Genomic DNA, 20169 nt, shown 5'->3' on the forward strand with positions numbered 1-20169 from the left:
TGCTGAACCTCTGGTTTCTTATTTTTCTCATTTCTCAATATACTTTCTCCTAGAGCTACCATGCTCTGTATTTTGGCCTCTCCTTCATCTCTGAGAGTTGTGATTTCCTGTTTTAAACAAGAATCAGAAGCAGTGCATTTACAACTATTTTTGTTACAAAATAAAAGGTATTACCATTATTTTTTCCATACTTTTCACACTGCTGTTCAAGGCAACAGAAGTCTTCTTCCAATATATTACATAACTGACACGTAAACAGATAGATCCTCTAATTTTCAAAGTCTGGGATAATTAAGCTGATTTATTAATTATACTCTGCAAAGAAGACCCGTATTGTGCTGACAAAAATAAAAGCTCAAATGACAAAACTAAAGACCATGAGCAGCTATCTTTCAGGAGGTTCTGACTCATCAAGCATTAGCTTGAGGTGGAAGGTGAAAAAGGAATATATTTAACACAATACCTTTATCTGATTAATCCGTTCGTCTGATGGCAACTCACTTTCTTGGGAACTCATTTTATTAAGAGCCTCCTCAAACTTTTTGATCCAGCAAGAAACATCCTGGGCAAGGTCTTCAAAATTCGATCCTTCCACTGGAAGTCTCTCAGTATTCCCTGTCATTTCACTTACACGTGTTATCAGTGCGTGGTACCTACTAATAAGATTACTGGCTTCTGAAAGGGTTTCATATTCTGTCAGCCCAGCCTCCCTCAAGGAATTTACTAGCTGAGCCAGGGAATCAAATGGTTTCCTGAAAAATAAAAAAAAAAATTAATCAACATCTATTTGTCGTAACAACATGGAACAACCTCGTTTAAAAGACAGTTCTTAGGTAGAGACCAAAAAACCCAATACCTCTGCATTAATAGTGTTTTATAGACATTTTCAAGTTCTGTAGCATCTTTATTGATCTCTTTTACTTGTTCCTCCTGAGTAGAGAGCCATTCTTCCAAGGCCATGCTGCTTTCTTCAAGGCTAAAGGAGGTAAAAATACAGACTCAGGTCAAAATAAGAGGCATTACATGGCTAAAACCTGCTGGCACCAGTGTTTTGCTGAAAAAGTAACATAAATGCTGTGACCAATCAAGAAAAATTTTAAACCTAAGCTTAATTTCAACTATCTTCATTCATGTCACTGAAATTGTCCATAGTTTCCACACAGGTCTGCTACGAAATTGAAAAAAACCACCCACATGAAAGATACAACAAAACATTTCCTCAAAATACCATCTTTTATAAAAAGAAGGGCGGTTTGCCATTCCCTGTGGCTGTTTAATAATGAATCATTTTATACCACTTGTGATTAAAATGTCAGACACAAGATTAGTTCCCTACCTACTGAGCTGCTGGAGAGAGGCACCAAGTTCCTTTTCCCGTTTCTGACATTTGGAGATCAGTCTTTGGAGCTCTGCCTCTTGATCTCTCACACGACTGTTGAGGTGGTTAATGCTTGCTTTGGGCAAGTAAGGCTTCACTTTATTCAGTAAAGCTTTAACCTCTTGGATGTCTCTATCTCTGCCTTCAGATGTTAGGAAGTGCTGAAAAGGAGCACAAACACAAGATGCATTTGTCAAATTTGCTGTAGTGTAATAGACATTTATGTTACAAGAGCTTTTCAGCTCCTGTTATCTCCACAGGTATTTTTTTCCAGCAATTCCAGTTCCTGAAAAGGAATATATGTTAATTCACAGTTTGCTGATTATTCCACATGTAAATGGAAAAGTTGCTCTTTGTAGAATAAGGAGAAAGTGGAGTTGATGACTTGTTTTTTTCTCTGCAGTACTGGTACACACAGAAACAGGCAAGCAGCATCCAAATCTAGCACTGACATCACTATCTCCTGCTGCTGCTTAACTGTGATTGCTTCTTGCAGATGTGGCTTTTCCATCTGTTTTCTGTTCATTCTGTCTGACTTGGAGAGAAAATCTGGCTACAACAAATCAAATGCAAATTTTTCACATTTGAGTCCATTGGAGGTCAGAATTTCATGCTACTCTCTACATATTTGACTTTCTGCAGCCTTGCACACTGAAGTACCTGGTCAAGGTCCACTGACTTTCATTAACTACTGTCCTCTCTCTCACTTGCCCAAGTTGTCTGAACCTGAACACTGACACTTCATTTCAATTAAGTTTTATTTTCATTGTCCTTATTTTCCTAATGCTTTAAGTTATATGAGATGTTCTTTCAGCCTCAAGTTATAAAACCACTGCAGTTGAATTCAGTCCCAAGAACAGTCTCGTGGGTAAAAAGAGCAACACTTCAAGAACTATCAGCTTTAAAAATTACAGTATTTTAATACTTTACCTTTAGCCTCTGCAGTCTTTCCTCCAGTATGGGTTTTGTTTCTGAGGGCAGTGACCTGAAAAAAAAAAGTACATTCCAACTTTTTTCATTAATTGCATTCTGTAGAAGAAAATCCTATTTAACATGAAGACTTCAGACAATTTGCAACTATATTTATCAGTGCTATTGTCAAAGGTTGCTTTTTACTACAGCACATGTAACTGAAAATGCTGCAGCTCTTATTTTTTTTTTTTTACCCAACATTAGTTGACAATCAACACAACCGTTCTCTAGGAACAGTCTGTTATACACAGCAGTTTGGGCAAACAAGACCTGAATAGCCTAGTGGAAACTTTCCTCATTTTCACACACATTAATACTATTTAAAAAACGTTTGGAGACATGAGACTACCTCTGGGCTGAATTTCCAACCTGCACAATCCTGTGTCTTGCTTAAAGTCAAGAGTAATAACATTAGTTATTCTAATAACTAACTTTAAATAAAAAAATAATTGGAAAAAATTAAAACATTGGATTTCTAAATTAAAGTATTTTTAAATTAAATACTCTGAAATTTCTTCCTGAATTATGCTTTACACTTCTTTTATCTATTTTTTTAAACACAAAAATAAGAAACAAAATACTTTCATTCAGACTGAGTGGTTTGTTGGGATCAAAAGCCATTTCTCTCCAAATTTTTATCTTGTTCAGAACCCTGAGGCAGTTTGGGATACCAAAGCAGTTCCAGATACCTAACCAATTCATTGCACAACCTTTAAGTCATTGTGGTGGTCAGTGCAAACCTGTAAAGGTAAATAATTACGAAATGTGTTCACTTACGATTCAAAACACCAATAAAGTGATCTTGAAGCACATGTTTCTTGTTATTAAATAAATCAGTGACACATTTGAGCTGCTTATTTAATTCATCCACATCAGGACAATCCGTCTCTTCCTGGAGTAATGCCACAAGGTGTTCTTGTTGCAGAATTTTCTGGTGTATCTCCTAAGGTTTAAAAAAAACAGGGACATTTTTAAAATGTTTTGAAAAGAAAATTTTGAAGAGGAAGCAGAAGTTCACTGTACAGAGCTGCTTTAGTACAACCTAGAGTTTTGCAAAAGGGTTTAGCCCTGCCTATGTGTCAAAATAATTTAAGTTATGTTGGCATTAACAAGGCAATCAGTAGGTAGGTGTAAGCACTAAACTCTCCTTGAGCAGTGTGTATACACCTGTAAGCATACATAACCAGAGAACAGATATGTGAACAGTGCCATTGTATGTTCCAGAGCATATAATACTTACAAGCTAAAATGCCTTAGCTGCCACAGGCATTATTTCACCCCCTAAATTCCTTATTCTGTGAATCAAGACCCCATGGGCTGAAAGGTAACTTAGAGGGAGCTGGAGAATTAATTAAAAGCTCCATCTTTCCTCCAATGGCTGTAACTTCGCTGCCCCAAACACTAGTGGTTTCACACCCACAATGTACATAATCCACTCACTGCCCCACAGGAGGTTTAAATCTTGCCAGCCTAAGCCTCCAAGCTCGAGTTTCAGCAAGTATTTGGCTGAAATTGTCTACTGGGAGCTCCCCTTGCAGTCAGGCTCAGGTGGCACAAAGGCATTCTCTGTATATTACCCAGTCTCAGAAACTATACAGCCCAAACACCCACCACTGCTTGAACATATCCTGGGTGACAATATTGCTGTTGTGCCTAGGATTAACCATTTCCAACAGCTGCAAGGGTTAACTAAATATATCTGACAATTCCAGTAAAAAGAGGCTTTTCTTCCATGTTTCTGGCAACTTAAGGAAATATTCAAGCCAGGCTCTTCACTTGAGTTATTCCAGCAGTTTACAATTTACACAGGATGAACACTTATGAACACTTGCCCAAGAGAGAAATTGTACACAAGTTTATAAAATACACGCTATTTGTGGCATGCTACCTCTAGTTTAGTAAAGATCTCTAAGGTGTCTGAAGGAGATAAAGCTTTGAGAAGTGATTCAGTCATTCCAATCTGTGTCTTGGCCAGATCAAGGTCTCCTTTCAGTTCTGCTGCATTCACGGTGAGTTCACTGGTCCCTCGCTTCACTGACAAGAGCTCTTTTATTAGCTCCATTTTTTGCACAACAGATGATCTGATGACCTTAAAATTGGAAATAAACATACGTCAATTATAACTGGATTGATTTCCTAGAATACTACAAAAATCCATGAGAGACATAAAAAGAAATTAAGTGATCTGAAGTCCAGATGTTTCAATTACAGTTTGTTTCGATTTGTTTCCCTCCCACTCCAGTACTTAAGTCCTGCTTTTCTGAGGAAGACTGATCTCACTTCATCTTTATTAGCATTTTTACTGGTGCTGTTTTATTAACGAATTGATTTATCCATCTCTTCAGTGCCTACTCTGAGCTGGATAAAAGCCTTACTTGAGCTTCAGCTGCCATGAAAAAGAGGGTGACAGCTCTCTTTGTAACACACCTCCCTGCAGTGATTCCACTGGGGAAAATTCCTCACAGTGACCCAAAATAACGCCAGCAGAGAGGTGGGGAGCTCTGGCTCGAGACTATTCACTAAGGATCAACAGGTCCTGAATGTCGTTCCTGACTTGCATGAGGCAGCAGCTCAGTGGGATCACATGGTGGGACACCACCCTAGGGACTCAGGGCACCTGGTGCTCCCGAGGAGCACAGCGTGCACAGAACAAGGTTGCTGAGTCCTTCCCTAAGCTCCTTAGATCACTTTACCCAGTGAAACTCCTCTGAGTTCACTGCCTGCTGAGGATAAACACAGAAATAGCCAAACGGGGTCAAGCTCAAGGTGCATCTGAGAGACACAGCGAGCAGGTGATCAGGGAACTGCTACAGGAGCAAGGTAGGCTAACACGGTCCTAAACAAGAATTTATTCTTTGCTGTGTGAAGCTAACACAGAAAGATGAAGATTTCCTTGTGATAGCCCAAAGGAAAACATCACAGTAAACATCACTCTATGCAAGAAACTGCACATTACCAAGCTGCATTAAGCTATGTCAAGGCAAAGGTAGAGTTTAAAACACACACTCAGCAAAGCTGAGTTCCTGGGATCCCCAAAGATGTGATGAGGTTCATTGTGCCCTGTTGTTGGCCAGCAGCTAACACCAGATATCACTGATACCAACCTCTCTGAGCAGGCCCAAGTGCCTAAAAAAGCACAGAAGTGAGAAAGACCTTTGTGTTTAAAATGACAGGTTTGGTTCTAACAGCCTTAGAGATACAACAAATGAAATGCCACTGCCCACTGGCAACAAAATGCCTCCAACTCTCCTTGAGTAGATTTAAGTAAAACCAGTAACTGATTGTGGCAAAGCAATACTAGAAGCAGGCCTACAGTAAGGAGTACTGGTGTAGCAGCTGTAAAAGCTTCTTTGTACCTGTAGCTCCAGTGGAGGTTCATTACTATTCAGAAGTTCTTCTATCTCAGCCACCGTGTTGTCGAATTTTTGGAGTTTCTGCTCTTGGACTCGTAAGCATGCCTAAAGGCAGAAAAAACCGCATCAGTAACTCTGCTTCCCCCCAGATTAAATCTCCATGTTTCTGTTAGAAAATTATATTAAAATATTCTGATTATGCCTTTTGGCATATAGAGGTGTCACAATTTGTTCATTTCCTGATTTTCATTTTAGCAATTCTGGCATTTTATGTATTCAAGTCAGAAACACTATGTTTCTCAGGAAAAGCAGCTGATAATGTAAATCCAGCATATATTTAAGAATCTTAATTATTTTGCTTCAAGTAAATTTTCAGGAAGGTAATTTTAATTTTGCATTTATGTCTTGCTGCTCCTATTAAAAGGGATATTCTCAGATGTCACAGATTTGAAGTCAAGAATTGGCATCCTGGTGGCACGTGCTTTGGTATGGATGTGATAAAATACAACACACATTGTAAGCACTTTTTAAATGTAAATCCTTTGCATATGGAAAGACCTCCACTCATTTGAATGTACATTGGAACAAGTAATGTGAAGGTAAAATGCCAGCTTCAACTTATGAACAGGATAATCACATTGTCTCATATTCTCAAATCGATATTCCAGGCTCCCTGAGGACAAAGCATTCCTTTTGTAGTCTCTGTACAAGCAATTACCAAAACCCATTCATGTGCTGCAGCCCTTAAAAGAGTCTGTATTTGCATACAGGCTACAGGGGAAAGCAGAACTTCTCTCACATTATTTATACTACAATTATCCTTAAATACACAGTCCGCTAATTCACTGCTCTGTTCTTTTGTGACAGGCTCCTTGAAAACACATGCACCAGTGCTCTGCTCACAAAGGACCCAGGGTTTCAACCCTGTGTAACATGATACACATTGCAACAGTTGGGGGTCTTTTTGGAATTAACATAAATGTAGAGATGTTTCAGGGTCAACAAAAGAAGAGGAGTAATACAGCAGTAAATCAACCCAGTGCCCTCTGCACTCGGGATCGTTTTACAGAAATTCCAACGTACTGGATTCAGTTTTCTCTCCTTCTATTCCGCTTTTTTAGTAGCTCATGGGAACATGGTTTCTGTGTCCCTTGCCCTCTTCTCCCTCCTCTTCTGAGACTTATCTCTCACAAGGAAGCAGCAGAATAACCTTAGTGTAGCCACTCCAGCACAGCCCTTCCTAAGGAGGAGCAGAGTCACACTGAGGGCATGGTCACATCATGCTGGACTTGAGCATTTTCCAGGTAACAAAATGGCCCTAAAGATGCATTTTCCAGCTGGTGCATTTTCACTGGAGCCTCCAGGGACCTAAACTACTGCACGTAAATTCTGGCAATACAACGGTAAAGACAACAATGATGTGACAAAATATCCAGTGCTGCACAGTGGGTATGCCACTGTTTCCTAGTGAATATCTGTACACAAAGAGCACCTTGGCTTTTTACTGCTCTGCAAATTAAAACAAACGAGCAGTGCTAACAGTAGGAGGAAAGCTGCAAACATGCATAATAAAAACCAGGCCATTTGTAGCTTGTAAACACTGAGGAAAACCTGCCTGCAAATTTTCCAACAAGAGGATACAGGATATATTTCTGTCTCAATCACACTCAAGCAGGAAATTATTTTTGCTTAGTAGACACTGGTTATGACCATAACAAAGCGGCATAGCTGGTCTATTGTGGCCCTAAAGTTAGAAATTAAAATATTTACCCTGTATGTGAAGCTCTTCAATGGCACAGACCTAGTGCATGTGATTTTACACCCAGCTGCACCCTGATACCAAGAATTAATGTTATAATCTGTGCTAACGGGGCACAGGCATCCCAGGCTCTGCTGCTCTCTACCCCTGTGCAGCCCCTAGAGATGTTCAGCAGCCACTCTCCACTGAGGCTGCAAAAAGTTACAGTGAGGAACATACTGGGACAGGGGGAAAACAAACCACCTCTGCAACCTCTTCTTGAGCTGTGCATTGCCCAGCTGTCCCAGAGGCTCCAGCATCTGATAGGCCTCTGATAAACTGATAGGCCGTTTCTACCTAGAAAATGAATCATTAGCCTATACACACTCTCTTCTTTCTTCTCTGTGCACCACTGTACTCCAGGCTACAAGCTCTACAGGCCTTCTCTTTGCTCCATGTGTTTGTACACACAAAGGAATGAGGGGGCTTTTGTAGTCAAAAGCAGCATTTGCAGCGTTGCATTGACTGAAAATCATTTACTACACATATACACTATCTGTGCATTTGTTTCCAAGACCTGTATCCCCAAAGACAGGCAACATCCTTAGTGAAACTGCCCATGCAGATACAACTGCAAATGTTACAACTTCCTCTGCAGGTATTTCTATGCAACGTGCATGTTTACAGCCCAAAGTCTGTATCACTATGGTATAAATGAAAGGTAAAAAATTTCCATTCAAATTACCTTCAACTGAGTGAGGTCCTCCTCAGTCAGGCAATGGTCTTCTGCATTCTTGAGCTCTGCGTTTGCCCAAGCGTCGATTGTGCCAGATAAACTCAGGAGTTTGTCCCACAAAGCCTGAGCTCTCCCCAAATTATCACAGTAGTTTTCGGTCTTCTCACTGATCTACCATTAGATTGATAGACAGAAAGCACACACGGGTTTTAAAGTATGTTGAGTTATATTCTAAAAGCAAAAGCAGCACAATAAAAAAGGAGCAAGATGAAACCACCCACAAAAACAAGCAAGGCAAAGGGAAAAAAAAAAAAATCTCGTGTCTTCACAGTAAACTGGTCATGGAGAAGATATTTAAATCCCTGCCACACATGTCACCAAACATACCAATCACAACAGCAGCTTGCCAGTTTTAAGGCAGGTTTAGGAAGGAGCCTTGCTCATTAATGTTTATCTACTCCCAGTAAATACCATTTAATCTCAGTATTGATGCACTGCTTAGATCGACAGCAGCGAACATTTCTCACCAAAAGCACCAGCACTCTAATTTTCCAGATTGTCTCTAAAGTCTAAATCCATAGAAGTTGTTACAGAAGCTTACAGATTCATGCAGAAAGCACAAATATTGCCTTTCTGCATTTTCTAGAATTATTTACTGCCAAGGAGCACTGATGATACCAACTACCTGAGAGATCAGAAACGTTACATGCATAGATACTCTGCAAGCTCTGTCTGGTAAACAGTTGGATTTATCTCTTAAGAATCTCTGCCATATTGTACTTAATTTATTCGAAATATCACACCCGTGTCAGAATCAATTACTATAATGCATAACAGATAAGACCACCCTGATAATTTACTTTTTACATACATCCAGCCATCTGTCCACAATAATGTTAGCTTCATTCTCGAACGGAGGCTCCTCAAAGCTTCTCATTTTATTCAGCTGGAATTGCAGATTTTTGCAGATCTGATTTATTTTGTCTACATCTTCGGAGTGATCATTAAATTCCTCTTTTGCCTCTTCAATCTGTGAAAAAGACCACATGGATTTTTGTGAGCATATTTGCTTATGATTGTTTATTCAGCAGAATATTTTTAACTGATTTGCTGGGGGTTTTTTGGTTAGAGAAACAACAGCATTACACAAAATAATCTATTTTATGATGAGACTAGGAATGCATTCTGTGTTGTTACATCCCTGCCATGCTGACAGGAATATTTCCCTGTTAGAAATCTGTATCATTCTGTCATTGGCTGCAGAACAGCTGAGTGGGAATATGGATAATTTATTTCTAAGAGAGCCAAAGCCACAGTTTGCTTTTAAAGTCCTAAGTGCCAGATCCAAGGGGACCGTACCTTAGTTAGAGAGATAAACCTTGGTTACAGAGATAAACAATGCACAGTGTGATTATCATCTGAGATACTATTACAAATATAACCTGCATTTGATCCCTAGGTTTTGAACTTTTTACACAAAAAAAAAAAAAAAAAAAAAAGCTTAAATTCTACTTAAACACAGACACTGTCAAATATGGCACTGCCAGAAACTTGAAACATCTCTTCCTCCTGCTTTCTATTTAAACACCAAGCTGCTTCTTTGTGCTCAATTGGAATGTCAGTGTTTACAAACAACATGGAAGCTTCCTGGAAAAGAAACACTGACCTCTAGTGCTAGGCACTTTGATGTTAACAGCTCTCCTTATTTCCCACAGACATCCTGGGAAATTACATCTTCCCATACTGACACCGCCGGGGGAGGGATGGCAAAGCAGCTCTCACAAACCAAAACAAAGCAAAGGACTTTCTCTGCTGTTATTTTATATAACTCTATATAACAAATCATCAGCACCCAAGGACATGCCTGTACTGTGCCACAGCAATTCCAGACCACAGCTCTGGGAGTAGAAATTGCACAGCTCAGGGTGAGGAGGGAGGGTTGTTCCCAGAGAGGGGTCTCCATAGAAGCAGGGGCTGGGATAGTCAGGCAATGCTCCCCCTGCAGCAGGAGCCTGGGTGATACAAGGTGCCCCAAGTCTCGAGGGACCAAGAAGAGACTCTGCCTCAGCTAAAGGGGAATGGCACAAGGAGACACCATCCCATTGCCTGAGGGAAGACACCACACATTCCTTCTTAAATTTAACCATCCCAGGCACTGCCTGAGAGCAAACACTCCCAGATGGTATGGGTGATGCCTCATCAGAAAGCCTAAAAATAGGATCTGAACAACCAGTTATATAACCCAGGACATGTGAAACCTGTACGGTAAAATGGTCACGATGGACATGCTGCTGTTCACTAATCTGTTACCACAGACAACTATGTCCAGCAGCTGTATTCATTCAGCCAAGAAGCTGGCTGTCACATTTTTGTGTGAAAAGCTGGAAAACTTTAAATTAAATGAAGGGGTGTCTAGCAGTACCTGCTCATTCAGTATGAGTAGTTCATGAAGTAATGTAAAAGCTACTGCAAATGTTTAACTGCTGTCAAAGACAGCTTGGAGCAAAAGGACAGGACTTAATCTCATCTTCATACTAGATCCTAGTTCTTACATGGGGTTTGGTTTTGTTGCTTTAAGCCCTCTCCTTTATGAGACCTTGATTCACTAAGAAAAAATAGACTTAAATCTTCATAAAACAAGAATATGGAGTCCCTAAACGTATTTTGCAAGCCAAAGTGAAAGCAAGGCCTTCACATCTGCCCTGAAGGTTGAGGGTACAAGGGCAACTCTGCATCTGAATGTTCCCAGGAAAGGCTTTTCTTTCCTTTCCACTGAGTTCTTGTTACTCACCTTTGCTATTAGTCTGTTCAAATTCTCCTTCCCCATGTAGGAAGTTTGCTGGGAAAGCACAATCTCCTGTTTCTGGATGATGCTGGTCAGACTCGTTTTGCAGCTTTGATACTGCTTCAGGAGCTCCAAAACCCTCGCACACTGCTCCTGGCTATTAAAAAGAGATGCATTATTTATGGCCCAAGCATAAACCTGCAGCCTCAACCTCCTGTCTGCTTTCTTCTCCAATATTCACACACGTGGGGAATGTGACAACTACGTCTGGATGAGAGAAAAGGAGTGATGAACTGTACCAGTCTTAAATCCTGCAATAAGGTGCAATACCTGTATCCAGACAGTTTTTGGAATCAGAAATGCCCTTGACCACCATATGCCTCTGATCCACATTTAACTGTGATAAGCAGTTGTGTTGATCCTCTCCACCAGAAAGGTGAGCTCAGTCACCAGTAAACTGAAACATCACGTGCAGCAGATCCCACAACAGCCTGGATGGTGGACATCAGCCCATCCTTCAGTGGGGTATGAGAACAGGTTAATCCCACTTGTGCAAGCCATGAGAATTAACCAGAACTGTGCCAGCCCATGCAAAGCCTCTGGGCATCTTCAAAAACCATACGTGAAGCACAGATGCCCTGGGTGATCAACCATGGCCTTTCCCAGTCCCCACTCTCACAGAAAAACCAAGCTCCTTTTATTTTGCTGCAGAAGAGACTGTTTTCCCACATCCTTTTCTGTTTCTTTCAGCTTGTCTTTTCTTTTTCATTGTGCTGGGATGAAATTCAAAGCAAATACAGAAGACACACCATTCCCAGCAGCAGCCAGGTTTTTCTTCTGGATACCAATTAAGTCCAACACATCGCTGCATACCTGCTAAATGATGGGACTGTGACGTTTTAAAAATATGCAAAATTCATGAGCTTTGGCTGCAAATTTCCATGTGCAATTCTGGGCTTATTGACAGTTTATGTCATCACAATGGTAACACTGCCACTGTAGCAGTGTTTACTTTACCTTAAGGTATGGTCTAGAGCTTTTTTCTGTTGGATTTCACAAGCAAACTTCTTACTTGTACAATACTACTTTAAAATGCAGTTTTTCCTCCTTACCATTCAGCAAGCAAGAGCTTTGTATCCTCCCATAACCTCTCTGTAACTCTGCACTGCTCATTTGCTTCCTCTGCTTTCTCCTCGTCAATCTGTGGGAGCTTATTAGCAATTTCCTGCATAGGTTTCATTTCAGCAGCAGCACGATCCAATTCCTTTTCCAATTCTGTTAATGATTTTATCCTTTATTAGAAAAAAATGAAATACAGCCTTATATTAAAGTAAGCCTTTGATTTGGTTCACAAGGTAATTATTAAGTCCTCTAGAAATTCATCTGAGCTCCACATACTGTATTAAATGACATCATAAAAAGTCTAATTTGATCTTCAATTCATGTAATCTGACACAGGCCCTCAGATGAGTTATGCTGACCTCAGCACTGTGAGAAGGTAATCCAAATCCTAAAGGGCTGTTGGGTCTGTATGAACACAGTGAAATTAATTTGTGTTAAAAGGTAAGTAAAGCCCATCCACCTCACGCTGCACAGTTTCAGATTGGGTCCCCTTGCTGGGCACTGATGCACCTGATCTCCCTGTTTGACAGTTTTCTTACTGAAAACTAAGATCACAATCACCAATCTCCTATCTTTTTCTTCTTCAATGCTGCTTCAAACACACATATATAAAGGAGTTTAAAAAAATGGAGACGGCTTCTTTTTTCAGGCTGTGATGGAACAAATAAAAAATTCACAGCTTCTGTCAGTGTTCCACAGATACTTCAAATTTAAATGCTCTCCTGCAGAGGGGTCACAGGCTGACTCCACTGAAATTATGCAACTAAAAGAGCTTTTAAAAAGAGTTCACCTTTTTTGAATAGCTGGAATTGTTGGGTCCTTCAAGCCTACTTTGTTAATTCTGTCACGTAGATCTTGAATGTTTTTAAGGAGTTCACTGTTTTTTCTGGAGAAAGTCCTGTATAAGTCTTTTTCTTCTGTAAGCACCTGCTCACTTGGGTGTTCATGAACAGCAGCATTTAGCTCTTCAGATAAAGTCAGAACAAGGTTTTCACAGCAAGTCTTTCTCCCACATTCAGCATCTTCCAAACAGATATCAACAGTCTTCAGGCGTTCGTCCAAAAATTTAGCCTCTTCTGCCATACGAGAAACTTCTTGTGCAGCCTCCCTCAAAGCTTTTCCCTGTATTTCAGGTTGATCTGGGGGATCTGGGAGACATTTGATGGAAGACTGGATCTTCCTCAGTGAGGCCATAAAAGCTTCCAGATCTTTAAGGACTGTCTCACGGATCTGCATTTTATGGCTCATTTCTTCAAGCTGGTTTTGATAGTAAATCATAATTTTGCTTGCAGCTTGCAGGTCTATTGGATTAAATTCATCCCTTGCTGAACTATCTAGGTGTTCCAATTGTTTGCATACTTCAATCTGATTTAATATGGATCTCTGCAGCTCCTGAAATTGAGAAAATGACCAACCGTGTTAGCGAGTGAAAGAAAACATATATCCTGCATTCAAGCTGAAAAACAAATTATACTACCAGTAAAAAAGGATACTAAACAGGGTGGTTAAGACAGAAAACCTATTCTGGATGTCAGTGAAGGGAAGGAAAAAGAACAAAATCTTCAAATAAAATGTTATTCCACACACAGGGAATTTGATCAGCACTACAGAAAAAGCTCAAGACTCCTTCCAGCAATCAGCCACGAAGGAGAGAAAGATGATTTCCTGGGACTGAAAGCAGCAGGCTCTCACAGCAGGACATCAGTCAGAGCACAGGCAGGCCCAGAGATATTTATTACTCTGCCATCTTTTCAGTTCTTTATGCTATAGTTTTGGAGCAGACTTCCATGCATTTAAAAATCTCCTGGTGCAGCCTGCAGGCTCTCTGGTTACAGCCCTCAAAGAGCAGCGTGTTATGGTTGTGAAAGCCCAGCTGTGCAGAGAGCTGGGCAAAAATTCTGGGTCCTTGCAGCCAAAACTGGTAAGACAGAGTACACATGCTCTCTGCTCTACAGCCTGAGAGACCTAAACCCTACTTCACTGGAGAGCCAAGGGCAGACAAATGCAAACTTTCAGTTCTGTGTAGCTGTCAGTGTGCTCAGCCCAGAGGGCAAGCCCAGAATAAAACAATATTCACCCTGCCTAGTGGACCAGGGTGTGGGCACCAGATACTGATAGCAGGTGAACTAATAATTACTGCACCCACACAGAGCTTCCAAACCCATCCTGAGCTGTGCTCAGGTACTCCAGCAGATGTGACACAGGCACCTTGGACAAGCTCATGAATTAACAGAACATTATGTGTAGGACTCCACAAAGTGATGTAAGGCCAGGAGTGAACACCACAAATCTGCACCAAACAGAGCATTCCCCAATGAAATGTTAACAATGGTTTTTAAAGTAGAACCTACTGAGGGCCCCTGGCTGGCTCTACAGGACCATGATGTTTAAAACACAGGGACTAAAATGCTGTTACAGATTTTAGAAGGTTTGGGAGGTCTTGTAAGCAGTCCCAACCTCCTGAGTGAAAATCCCATGAAGTTCCCTACTTCCTAGACAGTAAAACCTATCCTAAGTTTTTGCTAGGTGTGGTCTCAGCATCTTCCCTTACCTTCAGTTCCCTATAAGCAAGGTCACTGTTCATCAGATTAAACTGCTGGATGTCCTTTTTCTTCAGCCGCTGATCCAATTCACAGAGAAGGATGGATTCATTTTCTATTGGCAAAACAATTTCCAAAGCAGTCCTCAAAGAGTTCATTCTGCAAGAAAAGTAACAAAACATGAACTGGGAAAGCAAGCAAGAAAAGACACTCAATATTTTTAAGCACAAAAAGCCACAAAAATAATGCAACTGCCTAACAGATCTAATCCTCACCCTCCTGAGGCCAAATGAGTTTTTCTTTGATTAATGAGAAAAGCAGTGTGAATCACCATGAATTTAACCAAAAGATGAAAGGAAATAACAGCAATACACGGGACTACTGCACAGTTATGTTACAAAGATCTGGCTCTGCTCTTCTTGGGGAGACTCACACTATCTGCCATGCATATATGAATGAAGGAAAATTAAGAACAGCTTAATTTTATGCAATGAAGAAGAGGTTAAAAGCGTGCAGGTATTTTCTGCAACACACACTATTCCCTTCACAACACACATAATTACTTACAATTCCTTAGCTAATATCATAAAGTGTTATTTTATACCTGGTACTTATAATATCCTGAAGTTCTTTCCACTCTCCTTGTAGCTTGTTTCTTGCCTCAGAGATAGCAGCCTGCTGCACTTCAGCCACCAGATTTTCTAAGGTAGACGAGATATTTTCCAGTTGTGTCCAACCAGAACTGATTTCACTGTCTGTTACCTAGAAGATAAGCAGTACTAATGCATTAATATGATCCTGTATTTCTCAGCGGAGAGTTTATAAAAATACAGTCACAAGAGTCTCTACAAAAACTGTGAAAACATCACTTGAAAGTAAGAGTATTCACTGCCTTTTCTCCCCTTTAAGACTCCATTTTTAGCTGCATGCAAACCTCTAGCAACTTTTCATGATGACAATTTCCATGTCAGATATATGCCTCGGCTACATTTTTTAAAAGGTTCAATAAATATGGGTCAGCCATTTTTACAACAAGAATGAAAATATCTCCACCTAGCTATGTTCAAAAGAAAAACAAATGTAGAACTGAACCAAGTTCTGAGATACTCAATAAGGCTTTGTAGTCCTTTCAAGCAAGGCCTTGAAAAATTGCAATAATCAATTTTTCAACATCAACTCTGTGCCTTTTGCTGTCGCTTTAAGGATCCCACAAACCTAACCAAGTTGTAAGTCCTGGAACAGTTCCATTCTGCACAAACACCACTTGATAGTTCAACTCTGACAGTTCCTGCAGCCCTCCCATTACACCTATTTCAGCCAGCAGATAACAAACCCAGAGCCACCAGTTTCTTCTCTCAGCAACACCTGCAAAACTCCACTGCTAAGGAGGAATGCAGTTCTGCTGAATCCTAAATCTTTGATTTCCCTTCTTCTAATAAACCTGGTTACAAGGATGCTGCTTTTCCCTTGGCAATACATGTAACAGAGAAGTGAGTGCTCTCCATGAGAAAACAACAATTTAGGCACCAGGTATATTTTTAAAAGACAAATACTTGCCTGGAGTTCAAGCAGCTTATTCTGAAGGCACAAAGTGCCTTTTATTTCATCAGTAAAGCCAGATGCTACTTTATCTCTGCTAAGCTGTAGAAGTTCCTCCAGGTTACTTCTTTGTTTGTTAAAGCTAAGGAAAGATGCAAACACTTTCAGAGAGAATATTACTTTTAATTAAATGGAACATGTCAGGGTATGGAACACACTGACCAATAGAGTACTATAAAAAAATAAGCACAGTCTATTGCAAATACGTATTTTATTTAAGTTCAAAATGAATGAAAAATGCATAAACGAGCAACATATTAAAGAGATTGCTCATATGGCTAATTTTTAAGTCTAAATGCCAGCCTGCATTCTCTAAATTCAGTGTTATGAATGTAAAAATGTCAGTTCTCTACAAAACTTGACACACTTTTTTAATTTTGCAATATTTCAAGTTATTAGTAAGGCAGATGCAGACTTTTCTAGCCCAAGAAAAGAAGTAAAACATTTACAGCTAAAAAATATTCTTGCTACAAAATGCTAATGATCAAAGCATTTAGCTACTGTAGCATTTCCTTACCAATTACAGATCAATATTCCGTAAACTGTAGTAGAAAAAGAACAGGGCTCTGCATAGCAAAAGTGCACCCTATGTTTGGTACATTCAACTAACTTGTGAATTAATTTGTCCATCATATCTTAACAACCATGCATTTTTTTCCTTTAAAAATTACCTCTCCAACAAAGTTGGTACAGCCAAATCACTGTCTTCCTCAAATTTGTTTGCACAGCTTTCTCCATTGTGGTGTTTCACATCTGGTTCCAAAACTGCATCTGCAGCAGGCCTTGAGGTCTGAGTAAAAATAAGAAGTGTGACAGTGACCTCCACATTGTTCTGTGTAAAACACAGCAAAGCCTAACAGACATCTGCGAACTCCTGAAGGAAGGAATTGCTTGATGTGTCCCAAAGGAGATGGGAGATGCCATTCACGAATACAAGATGTGTTTCAACTCAATCATGAGCCCAAAGAGCAAATTTTTGAATAGTTGCAGCCAGCTCATTCATTGTTTCCACAGATACAGACAAATGCCTCCAACTCTTCACTAGTTTTGCTCTCTCTGTCCTCTGAAAATTGTTCAGATTACTGGGACTCTATGGGGGATTTGCACTTAAACACAGTTTCCCACATGACCCTCCCATCTGAAAATGACTTTTTAGCAAAACATAATTCAAGGATGGAGAATCACATCTTCCCAGGATGCCCAGTGCTGCTGTTTGCATATTAGTTTTTAATATTTACTTAATCTACGTTCACAAGCACAATGGGATTTTGATTTCTGACCAGAGGCCCAAAGTCTTATCACAATAAAAAATGTAAGAGAAATAAACACTTTTTCCTTTTGGCAATGACCTCCTTTTGACATCAGAGCACTGTTTTCCAACAATAGGTCTGGACTTCTTACCTCCTGTACCATAAGGCTGTCAATTTGCTGAGAAGAACCAGACTCTTCTCCATTCTCAGAAGCCATAATCGAGTTCCTACAAGAACAAAATATCAAATACAAAGGAAAAAAAGAAATCCTAGCTCAAGATCCCAGCTAAATCCTTGCTCAACCGTGCAGCTGTGATGGAAGGGTAATCAAATCTTGTACCTGTTAGTTTATGAAACTTAATACTAAGTGTTTAAATGTACAGCTGCTCACAGTAATAAACATAGCTATGTACTACCAAGATACATTAGAGTATCACAAAATCTACATGTAAAAATGATTTCTATAAAGCCACAACACGCCATGACTCAGCCACCCACCCTTTCTGAGAGGACTGTCCTTTCCCAGCACGAGCCAGCAGTGCTGTGTAAGTGTCTGCCACCATTTGTTGAACCTTTTCTAGCTTTTTTTCACAGTCTGCAGTGAGTGCCTGAGTCCCTAGGACAGTTTCTTCTGATAGTCTTCCCAATGTTTTAAGGTCTTCCAAAGACTTGTTAAGTTCCTTCATGCTGCCTTTGTGGGAAAAAAAGGCCTAAACAAAGAAAAACAAGATAATAAACTCATGTTAAGTCATGAGGATATGCAATTCTTCTCATATTTTCTTTTTATACTTCCATTATCTTCTTGGATGAGTGCTCTTAAAAGTCTAAGCTGTCAGACCAAGAAACACACACTTATTTTCTCTTGGTTCTTTCTCAAATTGAGCCAAAAGTAAATGAGGATTTCTGGCAACGTGTTCCCCAGCTATATTCACAAGACTACACTGACTCTTGCTTGATTTTGAAATTCATTATGTTACTACAATTTTTAATTTTGGTCCCAAGTCTTCTTCACCCTGACATCAGATGGACATGTCCTACTGACTACAGGTAAAGTGGAATATTTTTAAAATATCAATTATTATACTTTCTAGGGTGAAATCAAGATATACCAAAAACCTGGGAAAAAATGGAAAAAGGATACCATCTACTTAACAAGGGGTTAATTCTAAGAGTCTGCAAGAACACTAATATCTGCAGTCAAAAAAGGGTAAAGAAATAACTTTGGCAGCCTCTTTGTTCTGTGTTTACATAACACAGAGCACAAGGGCCCTGTTCCACAGGCACAGGCTCCACAATGTGCCTAAAAAGGAGGAAGAAGGACAGCAAAGCATTCACAGAGGCAGAAAAGGAGTCTGTCAGGTACCTCATGCTCCTTGATGAGCCCTTTGGTTTTATCCATACTTAGGAGTTTCTTCTCTTTGCCTAACTGCTTATTGATTTTTTTTAAAGTTGCATTGAATTTCTTTTTTTCCCTTTCTACTATGAGCTGGACACAGGATACAATTTCCTGACGAACTGCCTGCAAAATACAAAACACATTGTTCCTGTGAGATGGTGAGCCAGGATTACACAGCAAGTAGAGACCTCAGAACATACTGTGACAAAAAAAAAAATGGTCTTCAAAGATGCCAGGCCTAATGAGACCAGACAGTGGATTCTCATTCCTGCATTATCTCACCTCCCATCTCCTACGAACATCATCTTCCACCACCAGTTTCTCGTGATCAGATGAGATATTTTTCAGCTGTTCAGCTGCTTTCAAAAATTTGTCAAGAACTTTATTGTCCAGAGCACTAAAAGCTTCCTGAGAAGAAAAAAAAAAAAAAAAGACATCATAATGAAAACCAAACAGAACTGAATATAACTTATTTACCTAAAAAAATGACATCAGTAGCATGTAAACCTGTGCATAAATCAATGTATTCATTGCACATACAGGCTGCATGGCCCTTGTGTGGGTGGCTACAAGGGCATGCTCCATCCCTGCTTATCTGCAAAAGGCTGCAGTATCAGTGAATGCTTTATGGAGAAAAGCAGGTGCTGCTCTTCTAACAACTTTTAGTGAAAAATTTGATACCAAAGATGAAAGATTAAGGTCGCTGAACTCTGCCTCTTCCCTAGGGAATACCCGGGGCCGTGTCCCATGGCTGTCAGCAGCTGGGTGAAAGGTCTCCATCAGCACCATGGGAACCTCCAAGGATGGCCTGGAATGAGGCTCTGTGCCCCTCCTGGCACGTGGTCACCCAGTTCTCTCTCTGCCAGCTCTGCCAGACGAGGCAACACAGACTTTTTGGGCACTTCCAGTTTCCATGCCCCTTTAAGAGATCCATATTTTGAGACAGGACCTGGATTTACCAGCTACCCTCCAGGAAAAAGAGGAGACTCAGTACTTATAATAACCTGCCCAAGAATTCAGGCATGTGACTCCTGATGGGAAGCTTAATTATTGATCAGGAAAAAAAAAAAAGGCTGTAGTTCTGAAAATGATGAGTTCTGATGGAGTGATGGAGTAATTTTAGCACGGGGCACTGAATAAACTGCCATACAGATTTATGTTCCTTCATTCAAGTTGTCTGCCAAGTTACTACAGTGCTAAATCAGAAAACTGAGAAAAGCGTTAATAGCTACCAACAAAAAAAAAAAAAAAAAGGACGGTATTTTTCTTACTTCAGACTTCCAGAGACCACAAAAACCTT

The 20169-nt window shown here is 40.1% G+C and overlaps 1 protein-coding gene across 1 annotated transcript in view; it reads right to left on the reverse strand.

The window, feature by feature from the left end:
* SYNE2 (spectrin repeat containing nuclear envelope protein 2) overlaps positions 1 to 20169 on the reverse strand; it is a 170785-nt gene that overhangs the window by 111770 nt on the left and 38846 nt on the right. The window contains 23 exon segments of the mRNA XM_017738829.1: positions 1 to 2; positions 4 to 107; positions 464 to 752; positions 857 to 976; positions 1337 to 1539; positions 2309 to 2387; positions 2447 to 2455; positions 3124 to 3293; positions 4239 to 4439; positions 5707 to 5808; positions 8187 to 8348; positions 9049 to 9207; positions 10969 to 11119; positions 12075 to 12254; positions 12875 to 13476; positions 14636 to 14783; positions 15229 to 15386; positions 16182 to 16305; positions 16895 to 17013; positions 17625 to 17700; positions 17972 to 18183; positions 18837 to 18992; positions 19152 to 19277. The exon segment at positions 1 to 2 is cut by the window's left edge and continues 58 nt beyond it. Coding sequence (XP_017594318.1) covers positions 1 to 2; positions 4 to 107; positions 464 to 752; positions 857 to 976; positions 1337 to 1539; positions 2309 to 2387; positions 2447 to 2455; positions 3124 to 3293; positions 4239 to 4439; positions 5707 to 5808; positions 8187 to 8348; positions 9049 to 9207; positions 10969 to 11119; positions 12075 to 12254; positions 12875 to 13476; positions 14636 to 14783; positions 15229 to 15386; positions 16182 to 16305; positions 16895 to 17013; positions 17625 to 17700; positions 17972 to 18183; positions 18837 to 18992; positions 19152 to 19277 — 3652 coding nt within the window.

The sequence above is a fragment of the Corvus brachyrhynchos genome, unplaced genomic scaffold, assembly GCF_000691975.1.
Source record: "Corvus brachyrhynchos isolate BGI_N302 unplaced genomic scaffold, ASM69197v1 scaffold245, whole genome shotgun sequence".
In the NCBI taxonomy this organism is placed as follows: Eukaryota; Metazoa; Chordata; class Aves; order Passeriformes; family Corvidae; genus Corvus; species Corvus brachyrhynchos.